This window comes from Juglans microcarpa x Juglans regia, chromosome 1D (genome assembly GCF_004785595.1).
Source record: "Juglans microcarpa x Juglans regia isolate MS1-56 chromosome 1D, Jm3101_v1.0, whole genome shotgun sequence".
Taxonomy (NCBI): Eukaryota; Viridiplantae; Streptophyta; class Magnoliopsida; order Fagales; family Juglandaceae; genus Juglans; species Juglans microcarpa x Juglans regia.
This window is the reverse complement of record NC_054594.1, coordinates 45,694,175-45,710,505: the sequence shown is the minus strand read 5'-3', so window position 1 is coordinate 45,710,505 and position 16,331 is coordinate 45,694,175. Positions and strand designations below refer to the sequence as shown.

The 16,331-nt window shown below is 33.5% G+C and overlaps 2 protein-coding genes across 2 annotated transcripts; one reads left to right on the top strand and one right to left on the bottom strand.

Moving 5' to 3' along the window:
- Positions 1-524: 524 nt before the first annotated feature.
- LOC121263119 (40S ribosomal protein S13-like) lies at positions 525-2,993 on the bottom strand. Its single transcript, XM_041165917.1, has 5 exons — positions 2,841-2,993; positions 2,635-2,707; positions 1,656-1,794; positions 1,375-1,561; positions 525-733 (listed from the first exon to the last, which is right to left on the bottom strand). Exons 1-5 carry the CDS (start codon positions 2,861-2,863, stop codon positions 700-702), a joined length of 456 nt encoding a protein of 151 aa, XP_041021851.1. The 5' UTR covers positions 2,864-2,993; the 3' UTR covers positions 525-699.
- Positions 2,994-8,846: 5,853 nt separating this feature from the next.
- LOC121263109 (somatic embryogenesis receptor kinase 2) lies at positions 8,847-12,807 on the top strand. Its single transcript, XM_041165905.1, has 4 exons — positions 8,847-9,710; positions 10,336-10,596; positions 10,714-11,574; positions 12,056-12,807. Exons 1-4 carry the CDS (start codon positions 9,281-9,283, stop codon positions 12,535-12,537), a joined length of 2,034 nt encoding a protein of 677 aa, XP_041021839.1. The 5' UTR covers positions 8,847-9,280; the 3' UTR covers positions 12,538-12,807.
- Positions 12,808-16,331: the final 3,524 nt, after the last annotated feature.

Sequence of the window (16,331 nt, the reverse complement as noted above, 5' to 3'; positions counted from 1 at the left end):
AAGTTGGTAAACTCCAGATAGAAATCCTCTTTTCATGCGAATCCAGGGGGTGGTGGGGTTTGTATTCTCAAAATGGAAAATTATTTTCTTAAATCAGACATTATTTTTAAATCACAAAAACAATTAATCACCGTCAGCGCACCCAAAACCCATCCAAACGGCGTACGGTCAGCCGCTACTAAAAATCAATTTAACAGCCTCTTCTTACATCGTCGGATTCAAGAGCCTGTTAAATCACCTCGAATGCCACTCCGCACCATGACACCACAACGCATATTATGTTTTCCCTTTGATACTTCGACCAGGTCAAATATACAAAATGGTGCGACATGGATATCGAAAGAATAGAACGAGAAAACAAGCCAAAGATAAGTAGCATCGGTAGTCAAATTGAAAGAACAGAATCCTTTCGAGTCTTTGATGCCCAGTGCTCCCCTTAATCTAGCAAATCTGCTTATCCGAAATGGGTTCCTCTATAATGATGCACTTTTTCAATAAAGAAGAAAGAACAAGAGTACAAGACATTACTCAAACGCACTGCAACTGCCAAATTGTTCAACCATAACAATTATCTGAAGAAAGTTCCTTAATCAAAATCTGATAAAACATAAGAAACTGAAAAACCGAAAACCGAGTTCCTCATCCAAAGAGCACATTCATGGGAGCAGCATTCAAAACTTTTTACCAACCATATTTCCCCTAAGCCACAAGAGTACTAGCGGTGGTAGATTCACTGCCAAAATAACCAGCAAATAACATCTTTTATAAGTAAGAAGAAAGTAAAAACATACTCTTGCAAGCTGAAGCACGTAACAGAAATATAACATTAAATTGAAAACGAAAGTACACGAAGGAATAAAAGTTTATGTTCAAGTAAGCAACTGATCATCCTTGCAATTCAAAATAAACTGAATGGAGAAAGAAAAGATTCAGAAAATCGTCAAGCATTACAGGCAATTTGACTAAATAATTTCAAAGAATTGAAAGACCATATACTCTCTAATCGCTACAACCATTCATTCTTGACTCCATTAATTCAGCAACTTCCACACACAATGCTCAAAACATTTGTCTCGCACATGCAAATAGTGTTTCAGAAACTAAAATAGCATAGTCCATTGATAAATAAATTGAATGCAGAAGCATTAATGCACAAACAATCAACTACAAGAAATCTGTGTAATAGAAACTAGAACTTTTGCTCAGGAATAACATGTGCAACAGATCAAGGCATACAACATTGCTGGCCATCAATAATGCCTCTGCCTGAACAATTCTCTACAACTCTACAGCCTTTTCAGCATTTATATTTAAGAACATTGAGCTTCCCTAATAAGATGGTCATATGAATCGGGAAAAGGTACAGATACTTACTATTTCCATACAGGTGGCAGCTTCTTTGTCTTCTTGTAGTAGCGAGCTAGGCGATGGATCCTGCTCTCAACCAGAATCAACCTAAACTTAGAATCTTTATCCTTCCTGTTTCTCTCCAAATGCTTGCGAATAGAGACTGCTTTCTTGATGAGATGGTACAGATCCTCAGGAATTTCGGGAGCAAGTCCTGAAAATATGGAAAAAAAAAATGTACAACCAAAAATTTCTCTTCCATTCTAAAAGCAGAACACACACCAGAACAGCATTGAAAATCTACACACCATGGGCCTTCAATATCCGCAAAATCTTGCTCCCTGTAACACTCTTCACCTGAGCAATCCCATGAGAATCACGAAGAATGACACCAATTTGAGATGGTGACAGACCCTTCTTGGCAAACTTGCAGATGTTTTCCTCAACCTGAAGGATCAGAACAGAGCCGATATGCATAAAATGTAATACAATAATTAATTATCTCTTGCACTCAACATGAGCTGACAGCAGTTTAAGTTATAAAGTATCAACAAGCCTGGGACATTCTCACCAACCCTCAGAACATTTGCTAGCATTTCAAAATGTACCCCGTGGTAGAAAACAGATTCTATTACTTGAGTTTTGTAAATTACAGAGTTTTTTCTTAACAATTATCTGTGTTACATTTTCTTTAAGCATCTCATTGTGTTACATTAGAAAGTATTTCCAAGGGGAAAGAAATTTGTCCAAATCACTCTTAAAAGAAGAAATTGGTGCGAGTCATTCTTATAACATGAGTTGTTTTATATTCCTCCGATATCGCGTGATATAATTATGACATAACAAGTGGCATAGAAATGCCATAATTTAACACTTTGATTACCATTACGGCAAAACAAATTCAGCTAAACAATGGAGAACTTCAACTAAATCTTCATATTGTAAGAGAATAACATACATCTTTAGTCTCAACGCAGAGAGCATAATTCCATAGGATGGGGCAAATTTGTTAATTTAATGAATTTTATTAAAGCAAAAATGTCATAGTTTAACAAGAAGCAAATTTGCCACTGCATTTTCTTGTCAACCAAACTGACATTATCTTCAGCTATTATCGTATTAATGGAAATCAAGTACCCAAAAATTAAATCTAAAGAGCTCAACCCAATAAAGCATTGTACAAATAGTCAAATACTTGTACTTCTTCATTCTCGGCGATCACACGGAAATCCTTTTTAATCCAATCACATTATCACAGATAAATCAAAGGGACAGGGGTCCACTTACATCCTGATAAGAGATCTTCAGCCAGCTCGGTGAAGTCCTCTTGTACGGAAGAGCAGAAGCCGAAATACCCTTACTGATAAAAAAATAGAAGAAGAAGATAACCGGAATTACAAACAAAAAAAAATCAATCAACTGGACAGTTATACAAAGAGGTTTTACAAGAGTTCATCATAGGATTAACGGAAACCAAATAAGAACGAACGAACCCTCTACTGTGCATGCGACCCATGGTTACAACGATGAGAATCACTCTCCGTCACTGTCGCGGTGCCTCTCACTCTCGTGCTCCAAGACTAGAGAAACCCTAAGTGGAAGAAAATAAGACTCGGGAGGCTAGGGTTTTTATTTGTTTTAGATAATTTGCAAAGGAGTCTTTGGGCTTTGTATATGGTACGTGGCCCAATAAGTATTGTTCGGCTGCCTCTTGGGCTATTGGATGTATAGGTACAGTTACTGTTCCTTACTCATAAGGCCATTGCACAACTAGCTCCCTACTTATTAGAGTCGCAACATCGTTTCGATCCACTCCTTGGGCCAACCTCTAACCTTCCGCAGGTATATATTAGGTTGTTTGGAAAATTAGATGAGAAAATATGGTTTTAAAAAAAAAATAAAATTTTAAAAAAATATTATTATTATTATTTTGAGATTTAAAAAAGTTAAATTTTTTATTATATTTTTGTATGAAAATTTATAAAAATTGTAATAATAAGATGAGTTAAGATAAGATAAGATAAAACATTTTCAATATCTAACTGGAGTTTAAGTAACTTACAAGAATAAGTTATATATTGCAACAATTTTATTTTTTATTTTACCTGAATGTTATCGGATAAATTTAGCAGAATAATAATAATAAATGTTATTAGATATATTTTATACGTTTATCTTTCTCACATTGTATATACAAATTTAAAAGAAAATTTTAAGAAATCTTAATCAGTTAAGAGTATAGAAATGGCTTTTTCAGAAAAATAATAATAATAATAATTAAATCTAATGAGAAATTTTACTTTACTGGACTGAATCCATCTTATGTTGCCAGTTTATTTATAACAATAATCGAACCGTAGGGAGTATTTGGAAGGAATTGTCTCAAAATTTTCTGTAATTGCCGGTGCTTGGTTAATTTGTGCTACGTACGTACTTATTCGTTGTCTTTGAGAGGAAAGGTGCTGTCAAAAGTAGGGATATCCTGTCCCTATGCAAGGAGCTCGGGAAAAGTGTAATGGTGGATAAAGAAAGCACGTGATTCTTCCACCTCCTCGATGGTATTGCTTTTTTCATTGTAATGGCAAATCTACTGTTTTCTTTCATGCTGATTTGATGGAAAATAGCTCATCACTAGTTATATAGATAAGTCAGAATATTCAACATATTATAGATTGGCAGATTTGACACTTGTAGCGAGTCCTTAAGACTACGTACGTACCCCCACAGAAATGAAATGAGATTTTTTCTGTTCATTCATGCACAAATAGTAGGCATCATGGAAGAGCCAAATAATGTAAAGAAATAAAAAGTGAGTGGAAGATGGGTTGGTCTTTCTCTCCAAACGATTAGTTTTGATCTAATCTTTAATTCATCTCAATTTATTATTATAATTTTTTAAATTTTAATATAAAATATAATAAATAATTTAATTTTTTTAAATTTTAAAATAATAATAATATTAAAAAATAATATTCTAACAATATCTTATCGTTTCAACTCAACTCATTTTAACATTTAAATGTACCTTAAATTTAGTTCAACCTGGGTGGTTGCTGGATTGGCGAATGCAGACAAACTTCATAGTGCATTCTATCTCACTCTCATGGTTTGTTTCTGGTAGAGAATCAAGCATCCTTTAGTCTCATTCTAATTTGATTATGCAGTTAAGAAGTGATAAAATGAAATATTTTATTAAAAATTAAATAAAATATTATTATAATATAATTTTTATATTAAAATTTAAAAATTTAAAAATTATTTATTATATTTTATATAAAAATTTATAAAAATTATAATAATGAAATAATTTTATATATCCAAACTGTGCCTAAGACAATTGAGAGCAATAAAAGAAGTCATGTAGCCAAAAACAGAGAGAAAGAGTCATTTTCAATAAGCAAATGAGCAATGCAGCAAGGATGTTAGAATATCTGAGTTCCTTCAGACAAAAGGTTGCATGATGACCCTTCCATTGTAGTTATAACAAGTTTTGGAATGATTAAAACAGGAAATCCATGTACTCTCAGATTTCTACTGAAAAGATAAAAGGGTAAATTTCCCTGCATATTTTGGGTTGCAAGATCCTCTACCACACAAGTTATCTTTTAGAACCAAAACTTTTAAATTTAGCTCAGATCGTTATTAACTTATTAAAGAGTAGAAGATAACTCTACTTCAGTGAATTTACCCAAAAAACAAAAATGATATTGCTTGATTTTTATACGAGACTCCGATTGATTTTAACTGTTGCGAAAACGCTTTATACTTGCACAATCATTTAACCAAACAGTAAAACAGAGGACCTGCAGGGTCTGGATTCCATTGATAACCCTAGCTAGCTAGTGTCTTGGTGCCATCCATTAAAATTAAATATGACAATGAAGTACAGAACAGAGTGAATGAGCCCACCACAAAATCATTCCCTTGCATTCACAGCTTTCAACGACTAAGGCCCGTTTGAATATACAAATCCTTTCAAATTTAATTCCTCTCCTTTCATTTCATTTTATAATTATAATTTTTTAAATTTTTATATAAAATATAATAAATAATTTAATTTTTTTAAATTTTAAAATAACGATAATATTAAAAAAAATATTTCATTCAATTAATCTAAAATCATCTCCTACCGTTTCACCATTCAAACCAATCCTAAAATGATACACAGATGCCACTGGTGGAGAGCCTGATCCTTCATAAGGATTCCTTCTTCGTCCTTGCAACCAAAAGACAGGCCAGCGAACATCTATAAAAGCGTTCGAGTTCACATGGAGCTACCTACCGTAGTAATTTACTTGTTTTTATTTAAAGAAAAACTTGGAAAAAACAGAAAAAAGTTCACATGTTGCTCAAGGATGGGTAATGGGCCATGCAAATATGTTCAAAAAAATCACAAGACTTTACCATTTCTGTATGCAAAGATGAAGTAGTACAGGTACTATTCTTCGTCTCTTTCTCTGCTGCATGTGTTATTCAGCAAGAACACCTCACATGTTTGAACGTACGTACTGATATGTATATATGTTTCTCTATATCTGTGATCTTCTCTCTCTCCGTGGAGGGAAGACTAAACAACATTAACGTGTCGGGTTGTCTCGTGATTCATTCTGCAGTTTGGTCCCCCGATAAATGGTTTTTCAGTGATGTTGTTGAAGATATACTACTCGATCACTATATATTTTGTAATTATTAATAATGATTAATCATATTAATCTGCCATTAACGTGATAATAAAATTCAAATTTTATTTTATTTTTTAAATTTAACATATCGACAAACATGTCTTAAACACTGTGAATATACTTTTTTCTGAAATAAATGGAAGGGAGAGTGACTCATGTACTGATGCACAAGAAAGCATTTAATTTAATTTTTCAACAAACTTTTTCCAGTTGATTGAGTTCCCAGTGAATCTAATCATACCATCATGGTATGGGCCAGTACATGACCTTTTTCGTCCCTCCATTCCTTCACGTTAAAGTTAGCTGTGAAAAGCAACATCACGATGATCTAGGAATTGCATCATGTTGGATTTGAAAATTTACAGCCATCGCCTATGACTCTCTCTGGGCTCTTTTTATTCAAATTTTCTCCTTATTCATGATCTATTTGGCCGCTTATTATCACGTTTGTTTGTAATTTCCAAAGACAAAATGATTTTATGATCCTCATGCTACGAATTGATTTCAGAGTTTTTTTTTTTCGAAAGGAATAAGGGGTTTACAGGGAAACATGGTGGTACGGAGTTTGATAATGAGTTATAATTAATGATGCTATTTTATTACGAAAGAATTGATGGATGAGACCACCCCAATACAGCAGCACTGCAGCTGATTGATTTGGTGAAAGAAGTTTGCCAGGAGTGAGATAAATAGTACCCTTCAAACCCATGTTGACTATATAATTTATATTGTATTATATCAAATTGAATAATTAAAATAAGAGTAATATTACGTATAACTTAAGAATGCACAACTCTCACACGTTTATTTTGAAAAAAAAAATCAACTATTAAAAGAATAATTTTTTACATGAGTCTTATATTTATCTGGTTTTTTAAAAACAAAATTACTGTAAATTTAGCATTTTAAAATTATAATATCATCTACCCTTAAAAAAAAAAAAATCATGGGGTTGCACAGTGAGTGGTGCTAAGAAACTTAACGAGTAGCATCATTCCCTTAAAAAAATTCGGAAAATGATATAAGAACAACTACAAGTTGTGTACAACTTCGTATAAAAAAATTTATCATTTTATTTATTTTGAACGGTTACAAGTACATAAATTTTGAATTAAAGTAAAAAATACTAATATTTTAATAGATAGTAGTAATTGAATTGTAATATAGTTGGTAGTGGATTATTGTCTAAAAAATTATAAAATTTAGATTTCGCCTTTTTTGTTTTTGTAGATAAGATGAAATGAATTGAGATAAAAATTATAAGTTGAATAAAATATTTTTTAATATTATTTTTTTTTAGAATTTGAAAAAGTTGAATTGTTTATTTTATTTTGTATGAGAATGTGAGAAAATTGTAATGATTAGATTATATGAGGTAAGTTGAGAAGTTTCCTAAAAACAAACGAGGCCGGCATAGTTTGGATTGAAAAATACTATAAACCCATCTAATCTCATCTTATCATTATAAATTTTACAAAATTTTATATAAAATATAATAAATAATTTAAATTTTTTATATTTTAAAATAATAATCATATTAAAAAATAATATTTTATTCAATTTTTAACTTTCATCTCAACAGATCTTACCTCAACTCAATATTAAACCGAACCTTAAAATTTGAGAAAAAAGAAAAGAACTTCCAGCAGGAGATGTTTGCACTTGATGGGTGGGTGTGTATCGAAAATAGCATAGACCTTTATGAAGCTTTCACCAACTCACATTTACTTAATTTTCTCAGATTCTTGTTCTCTAGTTCGTTATTATCTTTAACGTTCTTATCCATACAGATCTCAAAAGCTAACATAAAAACAGATCTAAAATTGATTACAACCAACCATCAAACTACGTTTTTTGAAAATGTGCAGAGTTATCGAGGAAATTATATCATATATATCGTCATGCTCTGTCCTTATTTATACCTTTTTCTTCGGATTTTTTTTTTTCTTTCACGAGTTTCGTTTCAAAAAATTAAAATTACTACTTTGGAAAGGGGAGAGAGAAATAATAAGAATGTAGAGTATAAATTCGCTGGTGTTTTCATTGAAACAATTTGTACCTTTGCAATATTATCACAAGATTTAGAATTTATATTTTAGTGGCTGACTTTCCATGTTACCTTTTGTAATTTCACTTTTATTTAAGATTAGAGTTTTACTATTCATTATTTTTATATAACACAAATTATATTTATTTTTATTTTTTTATTATTTTGTTTTATTTTTTAAATTGATTAATTTTTTTTTATATATTATTTATATACCACACATTTGATAAGAAAAAAAAATTTTAAAAATAAAAAATAATATGTGATACGTAGTTAATGAGTAAATTCTAACGAAATTGGAAAATAGAGTGACAGGTTTGATATTTTTTTTTGAGAAAATTGTAAAGTAAATTAATTATTTGAGTAATAAAATATATTTTCTAAAACTATACCGGTAACAACAATATTACTTTATCTATTCTATTTGTCATTTCATTTTGATACTTTATGTGTTTTCTTTTGTTACTTAATAATTAAAAAAATAGTTTAAAATGATAAAATAATATAAATTAAAAATAAAAAAAAAAATTAAAAGAGTGATAAGATGTAATCGTGTATTCTGAGCGACGGAATGGCACCCGTTCATACGGATAAATCCTTGGACCCGGAAAATAAAAAGAAAAAAAGTTTGTCGATATTTGCACCGTAAAAACTAAAAACTGAGAAGAGTTGTGCCGGTGAATCCCAGGTAGCAGTAAACAGTAAGCACACCACCTACTACTGATCAACGTTTCACCGGCTCTTCATTTTTTGTCTTCTTTAGTTTTATTTCGAGGCGATGGGATTGGGAGCCTCTCCTTCTTCAGTTTCACGAGTTTCACTCAACCCACGAGAAAAACTCACCCCACGTTCACTTCAAATCCGACACATTTCCCCACGCACCCTGCAAAGCACTAAAAAAAAAAAAAAAATAGAAAGACGCAACCACACTTTCCCTCCCATCTTCTTCCAGTTTCCTCCAAACCAAACATGTCTCTCTCGTTCTTCTGAGATTTGAGTTCTCTCTACGATGCTACCCTTGACTTCCAAACCTTGAAACCCAACCTCTCCACCCAAAAATAGAAAGGTAGGACTAGAAAGTCTCCGGACTTTCTCAAATACTTCAAGTTCTCTCTCACTTTTCCCCTAAAAAAAATTCCATCAGTTTCTACAAGCCTGTCGAACATTCTCACACATTTCCATCCCACTTTCCCTCAAAAAAATCATGCCTCCTTCCTTCAGCCTCCTCTTCCCTCTCTTCATCCTCTTCCTCTTTTCCTCTCCGACTATTTCCTCACTCACCGAGCTTCCCACTCTCATGGCCATCAAGGCCTCTCTAGACCCTCAACACCAGTTCCTGACTTCATGGTCCCCAAATACTGACCCTTGCAGTGGCTCTTTCGAAGGCGTGGCTTGCGACGAGCAAGGTCTTGTGGCCAATATCTCTTTGCAAGGGAAGGGCCTCTCTGGTACAATACCTGCAGCCTTAGCCGAGCTCAAGAGCTTGACTGGGTTGTACTTGCACTTCAATGCTCTGACTGGAAAAATACCAAAGGAGATTTCCCGGTTGACCCAGCTAAATGATTTGTATCTCAATGTGAATAATCTCTCCGGGGAGATTCCTCACGAGATTGGCAACATGTCTAATCTTCAAGGTTGGTTTTTTATTTTTATTTTCAAATGTTTACATTCCCAATCGGAGCGTAGGCGTGATTCTTGAAGGAAATTTGCATTTTTTGGTTATGGCCCTTTATGTTTTTCGAGGGAAAGCTACATTCTTCTACATTTTTTGTTACATTCCTTTGTCGTTTTATCCAGTGCCGACATTTATTCACGCATCATGTAGGGAATTGAATGCCGTGAAAAACTGTTGAGTCTTCAGTTTATTTGGATTTTCTTAAGCATCTTCACTGACCTGCATTTAATTCTTCGACACCGCTCTGTTTCCTCAGCATGCCATATTTGGGTATTCTTAATGGGAATTTAGAGGTCTAGCTGTGTGCATTGAAAGCTTCAATCTTTTCTTATTCTTTATCTTCTTTCACAATTTGGTTTTTTTTTTTTTTTTTTATCTCGTTTGATTCCCTGCGTTGAATTTTACCTGATCTGGCATTTGCATATCCTGGGTCATTTTTTATGGACTCTAAATTTTGGAGACTCAAGATTAAACTAGAAACTGGGTGCGGTGAATATCTTGTTCAGCGCACTCTCCATCTCATGGTTTTCCCCAAAACTTTACAAATAATTGTAACTGACAAAATCTCAACCTGTTGTTTGCAGTTTTGCAGCTGTGTTACAACAAGTTGACCGGGAGCATACCAACACAGCTAGGAAATTTATGGAGGCTTAGCGTTCTTGCTTTACAGTATAATCAATTGACCGGTGCAATTCCTGCAAGTTTGGGTGATTTGAAGATGTTAACGAGGTTGGATTTGAGCTTCAATGGGTTTTTTGGTTCAATTCCAGTAAGATTAGTTAATGCTCCCATTCTGGAAGTTCTGAACGTACAAAACAACTCTCTTTCAGGCATCGTCCCTCCAGGTAATAAGATCTCTCTCTGACATGCTCTTGTGCTTTCCGTATTTATGTTTTCTTGGAAAATCAAGGTGGTCGAAAATGTTAATCTTTATTTGAATGGCGTTGTGGATAAAAACTCAGCTTTGAAGAAACTGAATGGCGGATTCCTGTACAAGAACAATCCAGGACTATGCGGCATTGGGTTTTCTGACTTAAATGTTTGCAAACCTACCGACGGTCTAAACACAAACAGACCAGAACCATTTGAACCTGGCAGTGTTTCTACAAAAACTCTCCCGATGTCAGCGCCCTTAAAGTCTGATTGCAGCAAAAACCTGTGTTCAAAACCATCAAAATCCCCACAAGTTGGTATAGTTTTGGGGGTGATTGGACTTATTATTGCTGTGGCTGTTAGTGGACTATTCACATTTGCATGGTACCGTCGACAAAAGCAGAAAATTGGAAGTACCTTTGACACTTCAGATAGCCGGCTTAGTACTGACCAGGTTAAGGAAGTTTGTAGGAAGAGTGCGTCTCCTCTAATAAGTCTTGAATACTGTAATGGATGGGACCCTCTGTCGAAAGGTCGAAGTGGATTCTCTCAGGAAGTTCTTGAAAGCTTTATGTTCAATTTAGAGGATGTGGAACGTGCAACCCAGTGTTTCTCCGAGGCCAATTTGTTGGGGAAGAGCAATTTCTCCACTATCTACAAGGGGACACTTAGAGATGGGTCTGTTGTTGCTATAAAGTGCATTGCCAAGACAAGCTGCAAGTCTGATGAAGCTGAATTCTTGAAGGGGCTGAAGATATTGACCTCATTGAAACATGAAAATCTTGTTAGGTTGAGAGGCTTCTGCTGTTCAAAAGGCAGGGGAGAGTGTTTTCTTATCTACGATTTTGTCCCAAATGGCAGTCTATCAGAGTATCTTGATGTTAAGGATGGCAGTGGGAAGGTTCTTGAATGGTCTGCCAGAGTATCTATCATCAATGGTGTTGCCAAAGGTGATTCTAGCTCTGGCTTCCTGCTTGATGAAATTATTATTTGCTGTCACACACACACACACAGGGAACATCTTATGCTTGTTTGATTATTGCTGTACATTCGGAATTTCTGTGTCCACAAGTAACGAACTCTGGTTTTGAAATGCAATTAAAAGCTTGGATGTGGGTGTTTCATAGAGCAGTAATTATAATTTAATTTAAAATGGTGTTTTAAGTTTGACAATATTTGCTTAAGCTATTTGAAACATAATAACATTTAATAGGAATTGATACTATCTGATTTTAAAACAAGTTCAAAGTTTTAGCAAAGAACTCCGTAGAATTGGCACAATCACCAGCTTGTTTGAGCATATTCCAGGCTGCATTTGTGTTGCTTCTCGAAACTACCCGCAAGAATTATTTGTGTATTTCTGGGGACGGGTAGATTCATTGCCTTGGTTTACATTGTGCATTCTCAAATTTGATGTCCCTTCTTGGTCAGGTATTGGGTATTTGCACAGAAACGGAGGAAACAAACCTGTTATAGTTCACCAGAATATATCGGCTGAGAAAGTGCTCATCGACGGATGGCATAATCCTTTGCTCTCAGACTCAGGCCTGCATAAACTCCTTGCAGATGATGTTGTCTTCTCCACTCTCAAAGCCAGTGCAGCCATGGGATACTTGGCTCCAGAATACACAACCACCGGTCGCTTCACTGAAAAGAGCGATGTATATGCATTTGGTATGATCATATTTCAAATCCTTGCCGGAAAGCGTATAATCACCCAGTCAACTCGCCTTGGGGCAGAATCATGCAAATTTGAAGATTTTGTTGACATGAACCTTGAGGGGAAGTTCTCTGAATCAGAAGCAGCAAAACTTGGGAGAATTGCAGTGCTTTGCACCCATGAACTTACTAACCAACGGCCATCCATGGAAAGTGTGATGCAAGAACTAAGTGGTCCTATTGGCAGTTCTTGATTATCTCTTCGTGCTTTGGTGTTCAAAGACAAAGGGGAGTGATAGATGATGAGGTTTTTACTAACTGCTGACTGATGCCCCAGCTCTTAGTTGTTTATGTTTCCTTGCAACAGTAGAGTTATTGCTCTCAATGACTGAACTTGTCAATGGTATAATGCTGGTTCTTGTATGAGCGAGCAGAGGACTTGGAGTGATTTTGATGGAGGAATTTGGCCTTTATTATTTGTACTAAACTCTTGCTATGTAAAATGTAGGTTTCCTTCTCTTTTCAAGATTTGTTTTCTTTTTTCTTTTTTGTTTATTGGCAATGGTAAAATCTAAACGTAATCAAGTTGCGCACTACTGATGACATATAAGGATATTAAATGAAATGGTGTAGATTGGTGAAAGCTGAAAGACGAAATTAAAGACTTCTTGAAATGATGTTAAAGCCTCCTTTTTGAAATTCCCCCGTCATCGAAGTTGAAACCTGTAGTTCTCCCCACCCTTAGTTCATTCATGAATGGAGATGCTAGAAAGTAGTTCTCACTGAATCCACTCCCATCTCGCGACGAAAGGCGAACTTATTCTATTTGCCCTCCTTCGTCTAACGATGAAAATCGAAACTTCCAGCGTTTTTCTCTTGTGGTATATATATACATATATCAATCTCTCTCGTGTGTGATTTTATAATTTGATTTAGGTTGATTAGGATGTTTGGGTATGGGGGTGGTTACAAATCTACTTTCCTCCCTCCTGTGTTGTAACAAGGAAATGATATGAAAATAGATAGGTGTTGTTGCAATGGATAAATAAAATGCACACAAGATGTATAATGAAATGATAGTCACATAATTCTCAAATGACATTTTCTCAACCCATAAGAATGTAGGGGAGGGATAAGTCATGAATTCAACATCCACCAAATACTAGTATACATTTTATTACCTTTTTTCATTTTTAAAAACTAATATCTTAAAAAACAAAATTATTTCATCTTTTAAGGGATTATCATCTGTTCGCCTCATTTTGATGACTACGAAACCCAAATCCGAGGTGCCCAAATGTACTAGTGGCAAGAGAGTCATACCCAAACGTAATAGTGGCGGAGATGTGATGGAGCGGAGCCATGCCAATGGCGAAGACGAGAGGGGTTGTGTATCGTATATCTGCCTTCTTGGTTCATGCTAAGCGAGAAAGACGAAGGTCTCTAAAGTCTAGAATCCTTAAAACAACTCAAATTGATGAAATTACCCTCCAAGTCAGCGGAGGGTGCGCGAGAATGACTACCCGTAGCAGAATTGATTAGCAATGCTAGTCAAATTAAATGCCATCATTTCCAAAACAACAATTTATTTTGCAAGACGAATCTTAAGAGGGGTAAAGGAATGGGCTTAGGCAAGTGGGTAATGCTCCACACATGAATCTTCCCATTCGGAATCAGATTCCAACACATTGTAAAATGTAACCCCGACATGTGATTTCGAGAAAAAATATTCTAGGACAGGTCATTTTTATTGAAAAATGATTTATCCATAATATTTTATATAATATATTGTATAACAATATATTAAATGAGAAATATTTTTATAAAATATCTTATAAAAATAATATAATTTTATAAAAATATTTATTATTTAATACATTGTTATACAATATATTATATAAAATATTATGGATATATTATTACTCGTTTCCCATCATAAAATGGACAACTCTCGGAAACAAAGCCGTCCGGAAAATCCGTGCTATCAACTTCAACCTGAATGTTACTTTTCAATGTCTTTTTCTTTTGGCTTTTTGTAAATATGGGTCGTTGGAATTTTGTCGTTTTTGATATCTTATTTTACCAATTTGCATCTATGCTTGGGCTAGTTATCATAGCTGACATGGTCTCTCCTCTTATTTATCCCATCGCTGAAAACAAAACTGCCTGCCAAAATATTGTATGGTTTCGCTCTATACCTGTGAATGTTTCTTGTCCTCTTCATCTTTGATAACTGTTTACAATTAACATGTCCTTTTGTCTTTCATTTTCGTATCATCCCTCAAAGTAAGATTTCAAGATTAAAATATTGTGAACTCAGAAATTTACGCGCATCGATCTTTAGTAATAAAAGATCGTGAATTTTTTTATGACAGTTTCTCGTATTTAAAGAAGTTGGTTTGGATAGTGAGATGAGATGAGATATGATGATTTTAGATGTGTTTAATAAAATATTATTAGAATATTATTTTTTAATATTATTATTTTAGAATTTTAAAAAATTAAATTATTTATTATATTTTGTGTGAGTATTTAAAAAAATTATAATAATGAGATGAGATGAAACCATATTTAAATCCAAACAGAGCCTCAAGGGTGCAAGTCCAAGGTTTTAGGTTTTAAGAAAACAAAATTAACAAAAATGAGTCAATATTGTCTGTCACAAAAAAGAGGGTCGAAAAAAAGAAAAGAGGGAACTAAAAAGCTAAGAAAGAGAAATGTCAACGAGAGTAGTAAGTGTTAAAAAAAAAATTGATATTTACAGTTTTAAGATTTGTAATTTATATATATATTTTTTAAAAAAATAAGTAAATATGAAATGAAAAATTATTTATTTAATTATAGATTTCTACTTTTTTTTTTTTTTTTTTTAAAGATTATAAAAGATTTGCATTCTCTTGACTGTGTCCAACGTTATTAAAAATTGAAAAGAAAAAGATAAGCAAATCTTGCGGGGTCGAGCTGAAACCTAGTTTTTGAGAAAAGGTCGGAGCAGGCCCTCTCAAATAAGCTCAGGTCCAGACTGCACAATAAATGGGCCGGAATATAAATTGTGCTCAACAACCGGTAGGCCCATTTTGAATTATTTATTATCCCATCGCTTTGTTCTAAGAATACTAATAGTGGATTCAACAAATTTTAACTAAAATTTGATTAGAAAATTCATTTTTACAAATTTAGCTAGTTACTTTTCAAGAACATTAAATAATAAACTCAATAAATCTATCACTATTCTTTTAAAATATTAATTTTAAACTTTTTATTTATTTTAATTCTAATTGTAATTTGAATATTTATTCATTATTAAAAAATTACATATTAATTTTCTAACGTTCAAATTATTCCTAACGGATATAATTTTTTAATAATCTTTTTTTTTACAAAGGTCATATTCTTTAATTGATATATTTTTCCAACTTTTTCCAAATCACATTTTATATTAACATATTAAATCAAATTTCATATTATTTTTCGAACCTTTTTTTTTTAAGAAGCGTTGCAACTGCATGCCAGAGTTTCAAAGAGAGGAAAGCAGCACAACTTCGTCATCTTTTTCACCATTTTCATATTTTCTCTTGCGTGAGAGACCAAAGTAGAAGTAAGATATAATTATTTTATTATGAGAATAATATTTAGCCAGCCTATTTGGCTAGCCAAATAACTTTAGGCTATAATTATTGTTCATTTATTGAGTTTATTATAGTGATTTGTTGTGCACTTTAACTAAACCTTACTCAAATTTTTATTTTGTTGAGCTCGCTAATGCTTTAAGAGGTCAATGGATGCAATGAAAAGGTGCAAGGGCCAGATCAACAAAACGCAGCGCACTTCTCTCGACTACGGCGTTTAGTCGTAGGTTTATAGTTTGTTTATCAGACTATATTAAAATCACTTTTGAGCGGCATTTCTTTGTAGGACTAGGTTGGAGTCAAACCTTTGACTTACCCCATTTTTCTTTTTATTTTATTTTTATTTTGGTGCTGCTTTTTGTTTATTTTGAAAAGATGGTCGGAGACTCCCAACTCACTAAATCTTGTATTCTTATAAC

What these genes read in the sequence shown, in the direction of transcription:
- LOC121263109 (XM_041165905.1), top strand. Translation starts at nt 9,281, where the DNA reads ATGCCTCCTTCCTTCAGCCTCCTCTTCCCTCTCTTCATCCTCTTCCTC. An exon ending in CAACATGTCTAATCTTCAAG is followed by an intron (nt 9,711 to 10,335) that starts GTTGGTTTTTTA and finishes TGTTGTTTGCAG; the next exon opens with TTTTGCAGCTGTGTTACAAC. An exon ending in TTCAGGCATCGTCCCTCCAG is followed by an intron (nt 10,597 to 10,713) that starts GTAATAAGATCT and finishes ATAAAAACTCAG; the next exon opens with CTTTGAAGAAACTGAATGGC.
- LOC121263119 (XM_041165917.1), bottom strand. Translation starts at nt 2,863, where the DNA reads ATGGGTCGCATGCACAGTAGAGG. An exon ending in TGAAGATCTCTTATCAGGAT is followed by an intron (nt 1,795 to 2,634) that starts GTAAGTGGACCC and finishes CTGATCCTTCAG; the next exon opens with GTTGAGGAAAACATCTGCAA. An exon ending in GCGGATATTGAAGGCCCATG is followed by an intron (nt 1,562 to 1,655) that starts GTGTGTAGATTT and finishes CCATATTTTCAG; the next exon opens with GACTTGCTCCCGAAATTCCT.